The sequence below is a fragment of the Scleropages formosus genome, chromosome 21 (assembly GCF_900964775.1).
Source record: "Scleropages formosus chromosome 21, fSclFor1.1, whole genome shotgun sequence".
In the NCBI taxonomy this organism is placed as follows: domain Eukaryota; kingdom Metazoa; phylum Chordata; class Actinopteri; order Osteoglossiformes; family Osteoglossidae; genus Scleropages; species Scleropages formosus.
In genome coordinates, this window is record NC_041826.1 from 9,038,234 (window position 1) to 9,058,535 (window position 20,302).

The 20,302-nt window shown below is 48.4% G+C and overlaps 1 protein-coding gene across 7 annotated transcripts; it reads right to left on the reverse strand.

Moving 5' to 3' along the window:
• Window positions 1–80: 80 nt before the first annotated feature.
• Window positions 81–19,920, reverse strand: dync1i2b (dynein, cytoplasmic 1, intermediate chain 2b). Of its 7 annotated transcripts, none has more exons than XM_018728940.2 (17): window positions 19,650–19,920; window positions 16,805–16,931; window positions 16,431–16,545; window positions 15,484–15,574; window positions 13,919–13,972; window positions 13,545–13,660; window positions 7,414–7,500; window positions 7,075–7,237; window positions 6,621–6,720; window positions 5,894–6,019; window positions 4,681–4,827; window positions 4,379–4,492; window positions 3,817–3,977; window positions 2,715–2,859; window positions 2,320–2,460; window positions 1,820–1,945; window positions 81–1,284 (listed from the first exon to the last, which is right to left on the reverse strand). In XM_018728940.2, exons 2-17 carry the CDS (start codon window positions 16,910–16,912, stop codon window positions 1,171–1,173), a joined length of 1,908 nt encoding a protein of 635 aa, XP_018584456.1. In that variant the 5' UTR covers window positions 16,913–16,931; window positions 19,650–19,920; the 3' UTR covers window positions 81–1,170. The 7 variants fall into 7 exon arrangements, with proteins under 7 accessions (XP_018584456.1, XP_029103276.1, XP_018584457.1 ...); XM_029247443.1 differs by having other exon boundaries at window positions 3,817–3,950; window positions 15,484–15,625; XM_018728941.2 differs by having other exon boundaries at window positions 3,817–3,950; window positions 19,650–19,919.
• Window positions 19,921–20,302: the final 382 nt, after the last annotated feature.

The window sequence follows — 20,302 nt, forward strand, 5'->3', positions numbered from 1 at the left end:
TGTACAGAGATATCATGGAGTTGAGCAGAATCATTTCACTTTCTGGCCTCTGCGGTGACACAAGGTGACTTTGGTGTATAGAGGTTTTCAAAGTGTTTTAATAAAAGACATGATTTAACATGAGGATGTTAGTACTGTAATTTAAAAACATTTTGTTGAAATAAATCGTTTAATCAGATGTGTGCCAAAAGCATATTTTAACATTCATTACACAGTAGAATCAAAATTTTAGGGAAGGGTAATTTATAATGGCTGACATAGGACAAGCTAAGACTTGTGCCCCTATTCTGGACACAAGTTTTTCAACTGCAAAGTCATGCAGGTTTGAAAAATACAGATCCCAGTTTAACAGGGCCAGAGCAAGCTTCATCCATATACACTTCCACACAGGAAAACTGCTAATGGACGTTGGAGGTTAAGGTACACTCATGGCTGGAGCACGCACACACATGCAAGCCTAAGGCAGATAGTGAAAAGCTCCCTGTCACACAGGCTTGTAAATGAAGCTAATGGAATTTGGGAACTAGGGCTCTTTACTGGAAATGGGTGCACAGAACAGGTCAATAATTTTTCCTCTTCTACAAGAACATTACAGTTGACTCATGAAAATATGATTAGACTTCAATGTGTTTCACATGGGGGCTGTAACACAGGTAGCAACAGTCTGACAGGAGTGTAACAATTTTGTGAGCACCAAAGCTCAGCCACTTCACTGGGAAGATGGTCTGTGCTCTAGTGGAACGCAGCATGCTGGGATACCACGTTCACACTGCTTTTGCTTTTTTCTCTGAGTAGCGGATGTGTTCGCTTTAAGGCCTTGGGTTCTTTCCACTGAAGCCTGTTTTTTTTTTTGCTTTGTACTGTAAAAACTTAACTGTGGCGAGATCCCTGTAGCCCAATTCCTACCGTTTTTTTTTTTTTTTTTAAAAAAAAAAAAAAAAAATTCCCCTATTACAAACCTGCAGAAGGAAATGCCTCAGCAGCGATAGTAAAATGTAGGTACAGTCTGCATATCAAAAAGTTAACTACGTTCTGGTGGTCTGTTTAAAATATTAGATGTACGAACACCCCTGAGCACTGATGACGTTGTGCTTTTTTCCTCCAAGCCGCACATTCTCCACCGGCACTCAAAACGCGAAACGCGTTGGGACAATTACGCTGCTAGGCTAATCAAGCGGGCAAGCGCTGTGCCGCCAGCTCCTCTGCATCTTCGCGGTTGTCGTGGATCTCAGCCAGTGTGCGGGCAAAGCGTGTCCACTCGTCATTTCGGGGGACTGCAATTTGCTGCGAATAATAAAAACTACATTAAAAAAAGTATAAAGGCACATGTACTTCCCTTCCGTCGTTGCTGTAATTAGATCGTCTGCACTTGACTCCTCCTGCCAGGGTCACAAGGTCATTTTTTTCCTGGCTGCCATGGAAACCCAACCTTTGCTGGAAGGGTGAGGTGGGGGGCAGGGGCTGCGCTGGTGCTCTGTGCATGCTCGGCTGTCAATGACTGGAATCACTCCAGCACTCGGAACCCTCCTCTGGAAGCTGAACTCTGACAACAGGCTAATTGTGATCCTTGGGGGGGTGGAGGGTGGGCTCAGTACTGAGTCCAAAGCGGAGATGGCAAGGACAGTAGAGCCAACATATCCAAGCCAGTATTGTTTGCTGTGATGTTCTAGAAAGTCTGTTAAGATTTTTTGCAGTCCAGATTACTGTCTGCTATGACACAAAAGACAACATTTTCAAATGACAACCTGCTGACATCACTGCTAGTCAAACTGCTGCAGGCTCAGCTTACAGAGCTCCATACCATTTTTCAGCAGCTCACCTCTCCAATGTCATAGATGAGGATCTGTCCGTCGGAATCACCCACAGCAACCTCCCTCCCGGAGTGGGCCCATCGGACCCGGTTCAGTGCCGGGTTCCCCTCCACGGTGATGCTGGCTGTGGGAACCTTTAACAGTGCGAGCACCACTTAAAAGACTGCGAGCCAACAGGACTCAGCATTGTGGCAGCACACATGGCACCATCTTCATCTCCATCGTTATTGATGGCTATTGCCACCAACAACCAACATGGATGACTTGCACCATGACTGATGACACGGGAGACGCTCCCATTACCAGTGCTGCATCATCGAAGTGCTAATTTCATGTTACATACTGTATATTCGCTTCTACAGCTTCCAGCGCCTCGTATCAAGCCGTCAACACGAGGAAGAATGAGTGAGTCACCTTCAGTTCATCTGCTTGGCGTCTCCTCAGCGGACACACGTGCGCATTAGAGCCCTAATGACCACCTGTTCGCCGGCTGCCAGAATGCGCTCACCTCCGTGTCGTTATTGAGGTTCCACAGGTCGAGGTGCCCAACTCCATCCACGCAGGCAAACAGGGCGGGGTGGGTAGGCGACCACATGACGTCATAAACGTAGTCCGAGTTGTCCTCAAACGAGTACAAAGGTTTGTTATTCTGCAAGAGACAAGAGGCCTGCAGCTGTAGCTGACCTGGCAAGAACAAGTGACATCATCGCAGTTCCCACATACATGCAGTCGCCTTGAGGAGTAGCTGAAATCTTGACTGCAAGAGTGAAATTATGCACGGTAATCAACACGTGTGAAACACAGTCATTCTCAAGCTATCAGGGGCACCATGTATCTCCACAGTGGTGACAGCGCGCTTCTCAGGATTCTGGATGGTGGCACTTGGTGGGAACCCACTTGTACCTTGGTGCTCCAGAGCTTGACGGTCCAGTCGAAGGAAGAGGTGACAAAGAGGTGGGAAAAGTCGAGGGGCCCGGTGGCAGTGTGGCAGTGGATGCCCGTGATGGGTCCGTGGTGTCCCTCAAACATCTCACTGATCCCTGCTTTGCTGTCCAAGTAAGTACAACACAGAACAGATATGAGTGCAACAGGCCACACTCAGCAGCCTCTGGTCACAGCACACACCGGGTGTCCACTGACTGCTTAATGGGCACCAGAAACACAAACACACTGTGGATCGGGCTGTGTTTTCGTTTGGTCTGATTGTGGAGGGAACGTGGCGATGCAAACAGCCCGATGTGTAATTACTGGCGACTGGAGCCTATCACAGTGTTCTCCCCGGGGGAGGGGGTGCAGGCTATGCAAGATGCCCCTGCTCAGTACAGTGCTGCCATCTTTGAAATGGAAGGACAGAGGAGGTGTTCAGGATGCACTAATGGAGGAGCAGTCCAGGGGATGCAAAGTTATTGCGGTGCCAAAAAGCAGGGGTCCGAGAGCGAGCAGTCACATTTCTGCACTAGTCCTTTCCGCATCACACTGGATGCTGGAGTGCTCCCAATTTGCCCAACTGAGGCCCGGTTTGCTTGTGGGCTTGCGATGTAAAGCTCAGCGAGGAGCCCTCCCTGCCGCAACGGGACTTTACGCTGCATCAAAGCAGAGGAGGGTCTCGGTAACCTGACGTGAGTGCGCTGCTGCCACCCGCCATTTGCTTTAACCACATCAGGGTATTTCCCCCAGGGATGTGTTGAAACTGTGTGTGCGCAAAGTGTGCTGGAAACCCAACACCAAAGGGGCCTTTTTCCAGAACCTACAGCATGACAGTTTTAAAAAAAAAAATAAAGAAAAAAAAAAAAAGAAAAAAGCAGTTTCCATTTCAAAGACACTGCCGGTGGGTTGACATCCATGGATGGAGGGCAACCAGGAGTAGAAGCATCAGCACGATACAACTGAGGAGGGAGGGCAGGTCGAGGGGTGTTTCATTCTGGGGTAAAGAGTGCTGACAAACCCCCCTCGGCTCTACAGGCTCCCCTCTAGGAAGAGCGGTGGGGGCGTCTCGGTGGCGTACCTTCCATGACGACATGCGGTGTAGACAGAGCCGTCCTCGCTCCCCACCACAAAGTTGTTAACATCTCCGAGGGGGAAGGACATGGAGGTGACGGCCACCGCCTTGGACTGCTTGAACACCAGCTCCAGGCTGTCCTGTGTGAGGGAGGGGTCTGAATCACTCTGTATTAGGTGGGGGGGGGGGGTCACACACATCAGTTTGCAGGAAACGGTACAAACCCCAAATTTACACAATTTTTAAAGCTATTCTTTCGATACTGTGAAGTGTAACATCTTAAATCCTGCAATTCGTGCCATTCAGTCTCTCTTACACACACACATACACACGCACGCACACAAAACAAGCTCAATATGGTATTTAATTTCATGTATCATTCAGGCCCACTTTAAAATTTGACCAACACTTCCTCAGAGATAAGGAGATTAACAACCAGGGTTCAATGTGACATGGGGAATCAATCTGTGTGTTTAACTATCTGAAATAGGAAAAAAAAGAAAAAACTAGCTGCTGCATGATGTGGCTAAGGGGATGGTGACGGTTTGGGATGGCTGGCCTTTGGTACCTGTGGCTGCGACAACATGTCCAGGCTCCAGGAGCACATCTTCCCATCCGTGGAGATGCTGATGAGATTATGAGCGTTCTGGGTGCCCACCACATTCACGCAGTACACAGGGTGCTGTGCAGAAAAGGTCAGTCAGTTCCCCGCTGGATAGATGACCCCTCCCACAACACTAACAGATCACTTGGACAGCGTAAAGCAGTGTAACAGTACCCTGTTACTACAGGTAATAACAAAGTAGAGTAAAGGGAAGCAACTGTCATTCATCCAGAGGGTGCGATGAAGCAGCTGCAAGCTCGACCTACCGTGTGCGCAGCTGCAGACAGGGGGGTTCGCTGCACGGGGGTCCTCTTGTTGCTGCGGTTGTCCCACAACACGATCTGCCCTGAGTAGGTGCCCCCCACCACCAGGTTGGGGTGGAACTTGGCGAAGGCAGCGGACATCACGGCAGACTGCGGGGGTGGGCGGTTGACAGTGAGCCGCAGGACCGGCTCATCGTTGGCGCGACATGACTTCACGGAGCAGCCGTGACTGCGCTGACTGCAACCCGCAAACACAGCTGCTTGAAAATAAGGTGTTCTGGAGCAGCCGTGTGTTACGGACAAACGTCTCCTGCGCTGCCCGTTTCCATACCGCATTCCCTTTGTCACCTTGACTTAAAAACGCAAATGCCACCCGACACAGCCAATTAAGTGTGAATTACATCTACATATTCCTGCAATGTATCTGCAGGACATATGATAAAGTACATCTTCTCAGAGACGCATTTGTGATTAAACAGGATTTAGTCTTCGTAATAAAACCCCATCCAGCCACTTTACTGCTAACAGAGCCCTGTGATTTCTCTGAAAAATGACTAATGTGAAAAATACCGTTCTTCTGCAACTCTGGTCGTGGCGGATAAATGAGTTCACACTTCTGTTTTATTTGTCTGAGGAATACGTCTCCAGCGACATCCGCTTTTCAGGCTGCACATATGTTTCTACTCAGGCTGTCCTGTTCCGGAAAACTGCGGCAGCGCTGCTGTAACTGAGCAGGCAGGGCAGACCTCGGTGCTCCATGCAGCACCGTTATTCACGCTGACCGTCCTACACACACTTCACTCGGACGTTCCTCGTGTACATGAGGAGGACTTCCGAGCGTTCAGTTCAACTTCCTATATTTGGTGTGAAAGTTCAGATTTGAAAATCTCACTCTTGTGGCTGATTTATATAGCTAATAATTTTCACCACGGTCACTGAAAGACATTTAACGTGAACTTTTGCGGTACTTTGGGAAGCGGCAGAGCCCTCACATTTGCAGCCCTGCACTACTCCTGGCGTTCAGAAGGAAGAAAAACCGCAATGTGGCTGGCCTCCTGCTCTCAGGCGCCATGCGTTTATGTGTACATGTGGTGGAGGCGCATGCCACGTTAGTGAAGTCACGATGTCCGTGGGCACGAGTGGGAGAGGCTGACGGAGCTGGGACGATGACAGACCCGTCTGCTGGACCGGGTCGAGCCGAGCCCCCGACTCCTACCTGGCAGTGGAAAACGTACTCCGGCGTCGTCTTCTTGTACTTCATGTTCCACACCAGTGCCACGCCGTCCGGCTCGTGGGGGGCATCCTCGTTGTTGTTGTAGGAAGCGACCAACAGCTCGGGGTACTGGGGACAGACAAAACCACCTCAAACACATGGCAGCAGGCTGGACTCCTCGCCCTCCACAAAGTTTACCGCAAGGAGCCTCTTGCAGGCAGAGCCTTTGAATGTTGTCTGACCATCGGCCTACGTCACACAGGTCAGCCAGCGCACTGCTCCACAGGAGGGCAACAAGGAACACGACAAAATACCTTGCGTTCCAGGGCACAGCAAACAACATCAGGTATCATCACAGAACAAAGAAGCAACTGGAAGGGGTGCCCTTAAAGACACGTGAAAACAAACGAGTTGCTTGTCTTTCCGTTAAACAAGTTAAATGAAGGGTACACTCCACCAGCACAAGGCAATCAGTGCCATTGGCTAATATGTGATACCCACTCTGAGAATACATCATTCAAGAGGAGTTATTTGTCTATAAAGACTTTAAAAAAAAAAAAAAAGGCACCGTTTATACAATCGCATTAAGAATTCACAGCCTAATCGTTTAAGTGCATAATGTTATTACAAAAGTGAAGGCAAACAAAGGTAAATGGTAAAAAGACTGCCCATTACTGGCAGGTGTGTGCGGAAGCCCCACGGAACCCTGCTGGGGGAGTTGCCCCTTTACCTGGGGGGACCAGTCCAGACAGGTAACCACACGGTGCCTGGACCAGCGCTCATCCACAAAGTTCCTGTTCAGACACAGTTTGGCCCCAGCCTGGATCTCCCTGAAACAACGGACAGAAGGACAGTTAGTCGGGACACTGGCCTTCGTTTTGGGGAACAGGCAGTCTGATTCTTACCCTGGTACGCAATTGCTGAGAGAAGCTTAGGGGAGGAAGTGTTTGGGGGCTGCAGGGATGACTCCGAATACAGCACTCAACTCAACTGACCATTACTTAAGCTACATTGCCAGTTATTTAAGCCTCACCGATTCTGCCGTGCCTGATTTTCAATTTGCCTCACAAGGATTTCCAAATTTTACAAAATGTCCACATTTGAGACTCATACAGGTGTGACACTTAAAAGGCCCGAGAATTAAAGGAAAAAAAAAAAAGAAATGGGCGTGTCCTGCTTTTTACCCCTCCTTGTCCTCCAAGTCCCGGCCACTGTAGTCAAAGAACACGTCCACTTGTTCAGAAAGGGCGCGCTCCACGATGCGGGCGCTGTGGTCGAAGAAGGTCATGAACTCCTCTGAGTGCAGGATCTGCAGCTTCTCCTCCTCCGTCAGCTCACGGGGGGTGGCTGGAGGCAGTGCGCACATACCGAAACATCACACACAGCCTCTCACACCGCTGAGCCTCATCTACTCAACCATCTCAGATCACACGCAACGCAAGCCTGTACAATCAGTGAGTGTGTAGCAGTGCCCCTGACATCCACTCTGTACATCTGCTCTAAACACTCCTCAGGCTGCTGACCTTCTTCTTCTTCCTTCTGAGCTGGTTTCTCCTCCTGGGGCTGCTGCACTGGCTGGAGCGGGGCTACCTCCTCATCGTCGTCTTCTTCTGTGAATGACAAATCATACTCCATGTCACACAGATACACACTCCACCATCCAGAATGAGACTCTGTAGTTGAGCATACATTTATCGACATCCCCACACGGTGCTGTCTATGATTCGGCTCAGTCACCCCTGCATTTTACAGCAGTTCAACAGTTGCCAAACTAAAGTAGATCAATACAACATGGAGAAAAGGTAGAATGACATAAGCAAACATCTAAAGTGAAAAACAACATCCTCCTGAGGACGTGGCCCTCAAAAACATTAGCATAAACACAGCTAGAGGACAACAATGGAAAGTAACATTTGCACACAGTTCAATTTCCATTTGAAACATTGCAAAAAGGGGGTTTGGACTGAAACATGGACTGAACTCCATCCATCAGCTGCGTCACACTTGAGAAAATCACAGCCGGTCCTGGTGGGTGAGAGAGCCGACACAGACCTCGTTTTAAGTGGTGTAGTGCAGTGCGGGTCTTGAGCAAGAGCCATGTCCCGTGTATGCCACTAAGGGGGCGCTACAGTTACAGTATTTCTGCAACTGAGGGTGTGCTGAGGTGTGAGCGGCCTGGCGTGGCTATGGAAATGGAGCTGCTGCGCCTCTCTGACTGCCATTGTACGTCTCGCCCACACAATGTCACCTCCCTGAAAAGGTCTCCGCTGCAGGGCAGAGACGGCTGTCATTAAAGGGGGGTCCCAGTCATGCTGCTTCTCACCCTTCCAACCCCCACACCGTCTTCCCTTAATGAGCCAGAGGCCATTCAACAGGGAGCGCACTTGTTAGCGCACACATCCTCCCCCCCCGGTGCAGCTAACAAGTTGCTGTCTTCCGGGTCAGGAGCTGGTGGGGGCTGAGGGCACAGACCAGCTGCCCAGGGCCCTGGTCCCACTAGCCAACCAGCTGGCAGGACAGCATATAGCAGATGGCAGCCTGATTCCGCCTGGAGGTGGTGTCGGGGATGGCACAGCGTTCTTCCACCCCACCGCCTCCAGTCACATCGCCGGCCCATACGGCAAGCCTGTGAAATTACTGGCCACCCGGGGGGTCCCGCGACAGCTATTCAGCCCCCTAAAGCCTTACAACAAAAATGTGGCCTGTGGGCCGAGCCAGCTGCCAAGCCACAAACGGGCTCGACCCACGCCCTGGCCTCTTCAAACACACATCCGGCGGCTGCTTCCGTCTGCCCTGCAACCCACATTCACGCACGACCACGTATTTATACACAAAACGCAGAAATCAGCGCCGCGGCACGTGAAGCGCGCAGGCCTTACCGTCCCTTCACAATTATATAATCAAAATGATAATGTCATCTGACAATTCTATGCTAAATAGTAATTGATTTTTTTCTTTTTTTTTTCCCCATTTTTAGGTGCTGGGGGATGATAAGGGGAGCAGGGTGTTCTGACGAGTTTACAGAACTGGGTTGATGGCACAAACCGTTTCAACATATGCCCGTATTCTGGCATCCAAATGGAGAAGGGTAAAATCCTTCCTTTCAAGGGCCTCAATCAAGCTTAAAGGAAAACAGTAATCACTGTCTTTCAGCGGGGCCCGGCCGCGCTCGTCAGCCCTTTCCCCGTCAATGCAGCCAGAGCAATCAACCTGCCAGGCATTAGCAGCGGAAAGACAATCTGAAAATGAAGGGTATAATGCACCTGCCAACCAAAATGGCCATTTGGAGAAAAGCATGTGATCCTGGTGACCCCGCTGGGGGTGGACGGGGTGCGGGGTGGGGGGCTGTGCCGTGCCAGGAGGAAAGAACCGTTTAACAGAACTGGGAGAGATCTCCGATCTCTTGCCCGCTGCCACCTCCCTACAAAGCAGACCCAATTATGTCTTTTCTGCCACTTAGGAAATGAAAGCTTTTCGGGAGGGAGGATAGAGTGTAGCTCTGGGGGGGGAGGGGTATAATAGTGCATAGCAACATAAAGCCTGTTGCTCTTTGTCACAGGAGAATATATTAATGCATGTAAAGCACAGCACACACGGGGGTCCCCGGTTATTCAGGTACAGAGAAGTAGTGTCCTTTGCTTGGGGCTCCAGGTTGTGTGTGTGCGCATGTGTGTACACACATTTGTCGAAAACACCCAGAACAGAGCACATAAACGTAAACTGGACATTTCCACTTTAATGAACTCAACTAAACATACTGGAGGTCCCGTTGCTTGTCTTTATGCCAGGAGAATGGGGGGGGGCACAAAAGATTCTGGGCTGCCTTGTACCCCGAAAAATCCAGTTTTACTGCCACTAAGTCCCTCCACTCAAGTGGCCAACCACCCGGGATCTTTCATCCTGACAAGTCATCTGTGAAGACACCTGCCAGTTACTGGAACTGAAGTCGCACCCATGTTTGCGATTTATTACCAGCAGATCGAGAACCGACTGGAGAGCAGGGACACCGTTTAGGGCTCACATGACAGCGCCTGTCAACAAAAGAAATGGGATCACCACTTTAATACTTATCACGGTTTGAATTCATACCAGCAAATGAGATGACATCATTTTATTAACTATTTGTTTCAGCCCAGGGTGTCGTCACAATATCTAGCAGGGTAAAGACAACTTTACTCGTGACAGTGCAGTGAGGGCTGAGGTACCAGAGCACAGAGCTCCTCCCACACCTCTGCAAAGGCAGGTGCTCATTTTATTCACAGGCTCCAAGTAAAAAACTTGGCCGAAACTTGGGAGGAAATAAAGGGCTGCTGAGAGCTGAACCGGCACAGTACTGCTGACTCCAATGTAATAGAGCCTGGGTTCGACTCTCTGGCACAAAGCTCACCGTTCGTCCTGGACCTGGGAATGTAAGTGGCAGGTAGAGCTGTGCTCCGACCTCCTGGTTAATGAAAGCCAACCCCAAGGTGAACTGCCACTATTCTGCTCGGTTTTTTTGCTGTCAGAAATCGTGATGGGCCCTGGTGGTGATGGTGGTGGGGGGGATCGCATCTTGCATTAGCACAGCAAGGCCGAGTCCCGGCGCTCTGAGTAATGCCTCTCTGAGACGCAGGTTCATCAGGGTGAAATCATCTGTGAAATGGGAGGCTTTTGTTAAGTGAGTTTTACTCACTTTCGCCACTAGTTACTTCTCAGGAAACTGTCAGTGAGCTGAGGTGAGAGAAGAACCATTTCATTAAACGATGAGGCGAGAACAGATGATCGCTGTCTTAAAAAATAACCTTGAGACAGAAATGTGTGGTATCGCTGCATTCTAAAACTTTGAGAATTCAGGCCCATCTGACCAACATGACAGTGGTTTATATATTTATTTGGCCAGCATTTGCTCTCTTATACCTCAATGACGTTCTTGCTTCAAAGCCAAAGACGAGGCGAAGGCAAGTTATGCTAAGACGATGTGAGCAGACCATGGGTCGATGTGCAGATCAGACACCTCCTGCTTTAAACGCCCAGCCAGTAGCTTGCGTGACATTCTTACCTGTGTCTAGACGTAGATTTAATTCAAAAGCGTAAAAGGTGTCCGCAGGGGGCTCGCAATTGACGTCACGTCGTGCCCTTTTGAACCATGCTGCAGGTAAATTACCTTCTAACGGCCATGCAGCACATTTCTCAATTCATCCCTGTGAAGCACCTTCACAGCAGCACCTTTGGTCTTTCACAATCCAGGCCTGAACTGCCCATCTTGCCATTACGGCAGTTATAACAATACGTGTGCGCCCTCGCAGACAACTTCCCGAAACAATGCGGGCCATTGGCTAATTACCGGGTAAATGAGGTGACTACATTTAAAGCAAGGCACTTGTCACAAGAGCCCTTAAGTTCTTTCATTTATAAAATGTTTTAACCTCCCTCTGAATTTTAAGTAATTTAAAATAATTCCATTTAATTAAATCTCAGATTCCACGTTTCCTCAAATGCACCACTCCACGAGGGCCAATGATACTGTAGCGTTTCCTGCACTTCCAAACGCTAGCTTCTGCCATAATTACAACCACTCGTCTGAGTGATAGTGATGAACTTGTCATATTGACTGCTTTATGTGCAGTGCTACACCTTGTCTCAGCAAAGTACCTTATTTTCTACAACATGTGTAAAACCCTGTGGACGCACCATCCAAACACAGTCACAGAGCTGGTTTCCGATTCAGTAAATGCTACCACGACCCTACTAGGACGAGCGGGATAGAAAATGGATGGATGGATGGATGGATGGATGGATGGATGTATAAATACTGGCTGCTCTTTTCGTAAACACAAGATTGAGACTGAACCACAACCCTTAATAGGAGTGAAGTAAATTAAAAACAAAGTAACCAAAGAGGGGTGATCCCCATCTCATGGAGAAACACGAAGAGCGAAGGACTTTTTAACAATTGACTCTTGGCCATTATGGGTTTTTCTTCGCTTCACAGTTAAATGCACAGGGATGGATCCATCAGGGTGGTGCCAGCGCTGTGTGTAATGGGCCGCCCCTGTCGAAGAAAGCAGGGCAATTAGGCCTTCTAATCAGCTGTTGGGAGTTGGGCTGGGAAGGTGGTGTCTCCTCGCATGGCTTGCTGTGCACGAGCTCCACCCACTGACCTTCAGAGTACCGTGCCGTGCTTCGCTCCCAACCAGGGTGCAGCGCATCGCTCAAAACAAACGCAGAGGCCTAAGAGGGTGACGACTGTTACCACGTGACGACGTGTGGGTGTAAAACTTTCATTCATTGTTACTGATTCATATTTATCCGATGCCTTTGTCCAAAGTGACTTATAATGCAAGATACGCTACACTAAACTACTTACAATTATCTATCCATCCACACAGCAGCTCAAAGCAACACACACGACAGATCATTTAGAGTCACTAATTCACCTGAAACACATGTCTTTGGAATTTGGGAGGACACCGGAGCACCCAGGAGAGAATATGCAAACTCCATGCAGAATGAGCTGGATTCAAACCCACATCTGAACCTACAGCCCACGCACCTCAGGTGAGGAGGAGGAAGAGGAGGACAAAGTAGGCTCGTGGAAACTGCCCGTAGTTCACACTCAGTCCGACTGTCCAGAAAGCAGGAAGACCACTGTGTTGGGTCTTCCACAGAACTGCACAACTTTCCTGCAGCTACATGAACAGCAACTTACACTCCTTCATAACCAACAACCACAAATCATATGTTAAGGCTTTGTTAAAATTGGTCACATCTCCATGTCGGAATGAAAAGGGTTAATCTCAGCAAGGCAGATTCAGCATTAACAGTCAGTGAACTTGCGGGGTTTGAGTCCTGGTGTTCTCTGATCTTCTGACAGCACTATTTAACAGCACATTGAGATGACTGTAGAGCAGAGGTCTCACACGATTAAACATAACACCTCTTCCCCAGCAACTCCTCACAGAGAATCACTATAACAAAAATTAATAACGTCAGCTTTGATCTTTGCCAAATAACAGCAACCTGATAATGGACTTGATATCCCAGCACAAAAACTATACCTGAATGACAGCAGCAAGAACAGTAACCACTATATTTTAATGCGCATGTTTAGCTTTTCAGCCAATAATAATAAATAAAGGACACTGCTAACTTAAATATTCATGAGCCTTTTGATGGCAAGCAAAGACGACCACATAAAAGCCCATGTGAAGCAATTACGTACATCTTCACATACTTCAGGTACATTAGCAGGCCAAGCATTAACGTGTATTATACCTCCTCCAGCCTCCTCCTGCCTCTCCTTCGCCTCTCGGCCTGGGGACTAATTGCGTAGCGGGACCATATTGCTCTGAAGAGGGGTGCCGGCGGCTTGCGGGCCTCTGAGCGAAATTAATCTTTCCTTTTGCTGTCTTATGTTTCCCAGGCGGCTGCAATTTCCCCCAACTTTCATCTCTGGGCATTGCAAGGGCACGCCGTGTCCGCTAGGAGTACATTTTCCCGCTCTCACTTGTGTCATCGTGCCACAGGGGTGGGGTGAGGGGGCATACGTGAGCCAGCCACCATGAGGACAGCTGTGCAGCATTAGCCGTTTGCTGCCAGACATGAGGTGAGCAGGGTGGGCCACATATAAACACAAACTGGCACAGAGGAGCCAGCAGAGTCTGGTGGGTCTCACCCTCCTTCTGCTGTGTCATCACAGGGGTCTGCGTCTCCTTGGTGTAGGACACTATCTCCCGCGGAGGGAAGTCCACGTGGGTGATCTTGGCCATGCCCAGCTTCAGGGGTCCTCGTCTGAAAGGAAACACAAAGCTTGAAACACAGTGGGGCCGGGAGGCACGGAGCCGAAGCGCAACTCTTCACCGCTCCAATGCTAGCAGACATATCTGCACTCACGTACTTCTACCGAGTTTTGATGGAAATTTGTGTGAAGTTATAAACGTAAACTTTGGAGTGAATGACAAAGGGGAGAGGAGGTGGGAAGAACTGCGGCGAACATGGCAAGGAGAGGAGAAGGATGAGGCAAAGGTGTGAAATCAAAGAGACCAGTACCCCAGATCAGAGTGCAGCTGGAGAGCAGACGGGTCAGAGTCCCAGTGCAGAGTCCTGGTTAGTGTCACACCCACAGGGCAGCGGTAATGAGAAAGAATGAGTTACCAGACAGCAGGCAGGTCACAATTCTCATGCTCAACACATGCATACACACACCTATGAGCTTCAACACCACTCTGAAACACATGAAGGATGATGCAAACTGGTTCACAAGACCACTTGGCACCTTTCTGATTTCCTGAACGCCTGAGTCATACGCAAAGAAAACCAAGCATCTTATTTGTCGTGAGGCTGGAGAGGAACTTATACAAAGGCAAATAAATACACAAGTCCTCTTGTTTGTCTAAGATGGATACACAATGTGCAAACATGGAACCCTCCCATGCGAGCCCCCTCCAGCGCAAGGCAAGCAGACATAACAAGCGCTCCCTGTAGACTTGTACAGTCTGGAGTCCATCACTGCGCTGGCTGTGAATCACGCGGGGGACCACGATGGCCGCGGGGGGAAAACATGACTTCCATGTGCGTAGGAAACGGCCGCCCTGGAACGGGAAATGAGTCAACACGTAGGGGCCTTCAGGTGGAGGAAGAGCCCCCTGGCCGTGTGGGCACTGGGGGGGGGTGGGTCAAGCTTTCTAGCAGGGGGACGGAGCTCTAATTAGAGGTTAAACACTGCCCCAGGCATCATGGGACCCAGCTCTTCAGTTATTCATTTTGTGTGCGGCTAATTAAATGCCACACAAAGAAAATAAATGTTCAGGCATCTTTTCTTTAACTGCCAAAAATAATTCATCTTTTACTTTTTTGTTCAGTTAATTTGGTACTTTGGGACTGCAAATGCTCAAGACGTAGACTCAAAGTTTCAAGTAATCCCCAGGTTCTGGCCATGGGATTTACATACAGCTCGGCGACGGACAAGGAGCAGCACAAAACTGCTCCTTGCTAGAAGCTTCTCTTAAATGTAGCGTGCCAAGCTTGCACCTTACACAAACACTGAAACGGAAAACTCTAAAAAGTGCCCAAACATTTCCGTTTGAAGGTGAACAATCTAATTAGGAGAAAATTACTGTAAAAAAAAAAAAAAAGCTGTCAAAGGAGCTCATCACAACTTAGGCGGGCTGGGCTGCATGAAAAGGCCAATTCTTCAGAACAGACAAGCTCCAACAATCCTGATTCAGTGAGAGGAACGCGTAACAGAGACGCGTAAGTCGAACTGTGCAAATCTCATTACGAGTGCAAATGAAAAAGGAGACAAAGTGCCACTGCGCATGAAAAGGCCATAAAGAGAGAGAGACATCATTCCAGGCAAGCCCCCTAACCTGGTTTCAACTTGCTTTGTGTACTCTGTGTTTAATATGGGCACACACACACAGGTCGGAACAGAGACTTCAAACTGCTCCTCCGGTGGAAAGGCGGCCCACCCTGCATTCCTCCCTCTATGAGCCCACCCTCCCCGGCATCCCAATTACAGTGCTGCATGGGTGCTTTCAGGTAAACACTGCTGCCTGGGAAAAAAAAAACGGAAAGCATTTTGTCATTAAGATGTGGCGCGGGTGTGATTATACCTGGGTCCCACGGCGCCATCCCCAGAGTCCTGGCTCCCCGCCTCGCTTGGCGTGCCCACCGACTTGGAGGTGGGGGACATGGGCGGAGGGACTAGATAGTGAAACAGACAGGTATCCTCTGTTACTATTCGCAGGGGCAGGGCTGATCAGCACGGGGACAAGGCAATTCAGCGTGATGATGGCAGTTGGTTGGAGGAAAAAAAAAAAAAAAAAATTCAACATTTTTTTTTTTTTAAAAGGGGAAATGAAAATGAGTTTAAAAATGGAGAGACAGGGAATGAGTGGTAAAAAGAGAGAAGGAAAAAGGATGGTTAAAACTTGCTGTGCCTGGTCCTCATGCAGTAATGCAGTGCTCATACACATTCAATAAGAAAATACCAGCAGTGTAACCAGTGCTTTAATGTAGGCTGGGCAATATCTACTAACTACAAATACTGAGCTGCAACAAAACAATTTAGTGTTTTTACTTACAAAACATACTATCAAGTTATAGTAGTGCAAAGTTCTGAAGATGCAAAATATGTTGAGAATCTCCACAGACAGATATGTTGAGATTAGTGTACCAGCATTAAATGAGAGCTAAACCACAGAAAAATGACATGAATGGAAACACTGCTGAGTAATATTAGGACATTCACATTTTCTAACTTTTAACAATCACAGAGACAGCACGATGGTTTAAAAAAAAAAAAAAAAAAAGACATCACTGCTCTCAGACAGGAGGATGTGCTTTAGCTTTGTTGAGTCCACCATGGAGCACTTGCGCACCCTAGTGTCAACAAAGTAAAACAACCCCCTGGCTGAGTCAGCCATCACACATGGACCCACAATGTCATCACCAGGCTCTTAAGGCATTTGAGCACCATCCTTAACTGCTGCCACCATTTGTCGGCCCACTGCCCGGGTGCAGAGCACCGCAGACCCCAGGACACACACGGCGCTCTCACCAACAGACGCCTCTGGAGTGATCCCTATGCTCTGCAGAAGGGCCTCCGCCTCCCGCCTCTTTTTCTCCAGGTCCGAGTCATCCTGGGGTGGCACAATCTCCTTTTTTTGGTCCGCCTATGTAACATACAGGATGTAGGAGTTCACGATGGCCGCTGGCCAATAAACACACTACTGCACCCATAATCCTCTGAGTTTTCTGAACTCTACAGATCCTGCTGTGATCCAGTGAAGAAACGTACCTGGTTATTCTACGCGAGAGAACTTACTCTGTTCAAACTGACAACACAGCCCTGCACACAGAGCGCCAGAATACACCTGCTCTTTCCTGGAGCAAATACACAGCAAGGGACAGCTTTCACCGACATAGGCTCACCTCCTTCTTTTTCCGTTCCTCCTCCTTCCTCTTCTTCTCCTCCCGGATCTGCGCCAGGCGCTGCTTCTTCCTTTCCAGCTCTGCCTTCAGCTCACTCTTGTCCGACATGTTGAGAAACCTGAGACACCTACACATAGGCACACAGGTGAGCATACAACGGGGCTCGGTAGCTATGTCGGCTTTAGTTTCCTTCCACAAACCTACTCCTTTTGGCCTGTAAAAATTGGATTCCCTGCATGATGTAAGTTACTGTTGTACATGAAGTTCCTGCACAGTTTGAAAAGTGAGATTAATTCAGTCGGCGCACGTGGGTTGAAGCACAGGTCAAACGGGAGAATCGAGAGCACACTGTGCCGTCGGTGCTGTGACGACCGACAATCTGCCTCCTGGCAGGGCCCTGACCACCTGGCTTTTAAGTCCCTCTTTTGCAGCAAAGGCCCAGCGACGCCTCCTTTGTCCAAAGCACTCAACGGCATCCTCCACAATGCACCCTCATAGAGATTATGTGCATAATCTGAAGAGCGACTTTGTGGCGGCCCTTGGTGCACTTAACAGCCCTCCTTCAGCCAACAGCACCTGACCCTTTCAGCATCTTCTGAGCCGGCCACTTCAAGACATTTTTCTCTACTGCAAAACTTAAGGGAAATTAAATTAAAGAGCCACTTCTTTTCAAATTCTACAGAGCTATTGAGGCTCCTTTTATTGCACTTCATTTATATGCAACATTCAAATCTTTCCGTACCAAATGCAATGTCTTGGAAAGCCAAAGAAAACTAGCCAAAATGTTTATTATGGAGCCCAAATGTGAACTAGCATTCAGCATGAAAGAATACAACTACGAAAAAAGCACAGCGCCAGCTGACATTCCACTACTTTCAATCACACAATTATCAGTTTTTAAATTTAGTGAAATTAAGTATTCAGTACCCTACAAGTTAATGTCACCATGGCATGATAAAAATACTTGTATGCAGCCATGTAGTATTTTAATCTATCACTTTAAGATGCAATTAAATTTATAAACTGGCTGAAATGACTGTTTTGATCAAGCTAAGACAATAACAGTAAATTACATATTTATGGAGATGACTGTTACGGGTTTTATGGCAAAAAAAGACTGAATAAAATATTCAATATACTATTATCTATTTTCTTATGAAAGATTTAAATGAGCAGCGATGGCTTCACACATACAGTACCATATGATAATACATCAAAACTAAGTTTCTTTCCTGAGTGACATATGAACCTCCTAGCAAAAATGTCATGTTTAGATAATGACCCTTAGACCCTTCTGTTAGTCACCCACTGGTCTTGGATCCAGTTGAACTCCTGATTATTCAGCTCTTACTTAAATTATCACATCAGTCACACAATATTAAGTGGAATCCAGCGACAAAAGATTTAGGGCCTATTGATAGTTTATTAACCCTGATACATGCCAGTCAGAGTTGGGGGGTGTCTTAGTTTCGCATACAATATATAGTGGTCCTCATTTCAGGGAAGCATTTACAACAACAACAAACTTATCAGCTTTTCAACAAATATGTACTTTGACTTTTCCAATGTGGGGTCAGAGCCACTCCGCTCCGCTCGTGGTTCAAGAACAAATAAACCGATGGAAGATATTTCACTCCAGACACACCCTACAGGACTAGCGCTGCCACGCCATTAAGATCTTATTATCGAGTCCCTGGGTCTCGTCTGGGTTGCACTATACAATTCATTCAGGCAATAATGCTGACGAAATCACTATTAACTTATTATTCAATTAATAAGCTAATTAATGGGGGGGGGGGGGGACCTGAATGTAGCTGCTCGGCAGATGTCCCCTCTCAGCACTGCAGGCCCCCCAGTGGTACAGCAGGCCTCACGTTAAAAGTTTCGTAAGTGAAAAGTTAATTACATTCTCTGAGGTAACTTACATGAACTTCTTCGTACTACTGTCACTTCCATTGCAAAGTTGTGGCAGAAGGGGAAAAGAAGCAATCGTTCAAAAATGACTTCCCTAAAAACATAACTGTTTTTACCGAATACTTCACTAAGAAACAAAAAACTGAAAACAACAACAACAACAACAACAACAACAACAAGGGTGAAAGGAAATAAAGAGCGCGATGGGCGATGACGTCACCGCTGTCGCGTCCGCCGCAAGACGCCGCGCGCTACACCTGTCAGCGCCGACCGTTAAGTTAAATCATGCCACGCGCCGTGTCTGCCCCAGCCGATAATACCCGCCAAATATCACTCGTGGATGTACTGCAGTAAGAGTAGCGCTCAGAGCTATAAATATGTCGGCAGAAGAGTCGGTGAAGCCGTGTGTTCCGCATCTCTCTCTCTCTGGGCGGAGAGGTAACGCCGTCGCTGCGCAGACCATCCCGATCCGGCCGCCATTCTCAGCTACACGAACGAACGAAGAGGCGACCGAAGCTCCGACTTCTGTTAACAGTGGCGGCGCTCTCAGCGGTCCTCCTCCCTGCTCCCGCCGGTCCAGCGGCAGCAGCGGCCCCACCCAGGCTTCACCGCAGTGACTGAGTGAGTGCACAGCCGCCGGCGAACGCGGCCCGTTTCAAACGGCGTTTGTGTCCACTTCTTCCCGAGTTTGCAGTGGGACATTGACTGGCAGGCGGTCGCGAAAATGAACGCGGACTAACTAGTTAAGGAGGGAAACAACACATCATTGGCGCCGTGAGCAAAGAAGAACTGAAGAGCTACTGTACTGTAACTGACTGTGTCCAGGCAGGTCTACCGGAGCCGGAGGGCGGTACGAGGCGCACGACTCCAGAATGCCGCACATTAAATTATGATTACTTCTGAATCCATTTTTCATTCGGGATGAACCAACCTGTGCAGCTGCTTGGATTTCTTCACAATTCTGGATCCCCGGAGTAAATTACCCGCTGTCTTTCTTTCACGTCGCTAACAGCAGGGCGAAAGCGCAGAGCTACGGGTGCCGAGAAAGGACAGTCAGTACGCGTCGTACACAAAGAGCGGAGTTCCTCAGGGACCTCTGTGCGCCCTAGTGGCCAGAAACGGTACTGAATGTCAGGCTTCCCAAGCAGAATGCTGCCCTCAAAACATCTCTCCATCAATTTGACTCTTTTCCACAAATCAGCTTACAATTATTTCCCTTTTCATACAGCTGGGTAATTTTAGGGTAAGTGCCTTGTTCAAGGGTACTGCAGCCAGTGGAGGGATCTGAACCTGTAACATGGGGGTCCAAAGGCAGTGGCTGTAACTGCTGTACTATGAGCTACCTGAAAAAGTAAAGAACAGTATGGCAACACTTCAGTCTGATTAATTACCTTTAGCTGACTCCATTGTCAATCAACTCATTTATAAAGCAGGGTGTTCTTACTGTATCAACTCAAAGTACTTCCATCAAGGGTATTATAGCAACAAGGGGATTCCAGCTGAGGACCTTCACATTAGAAAACCACATCCATAACCACTGTGATGGTAGAAATGCCATTACAATTACTATACTAAAGACTTTAA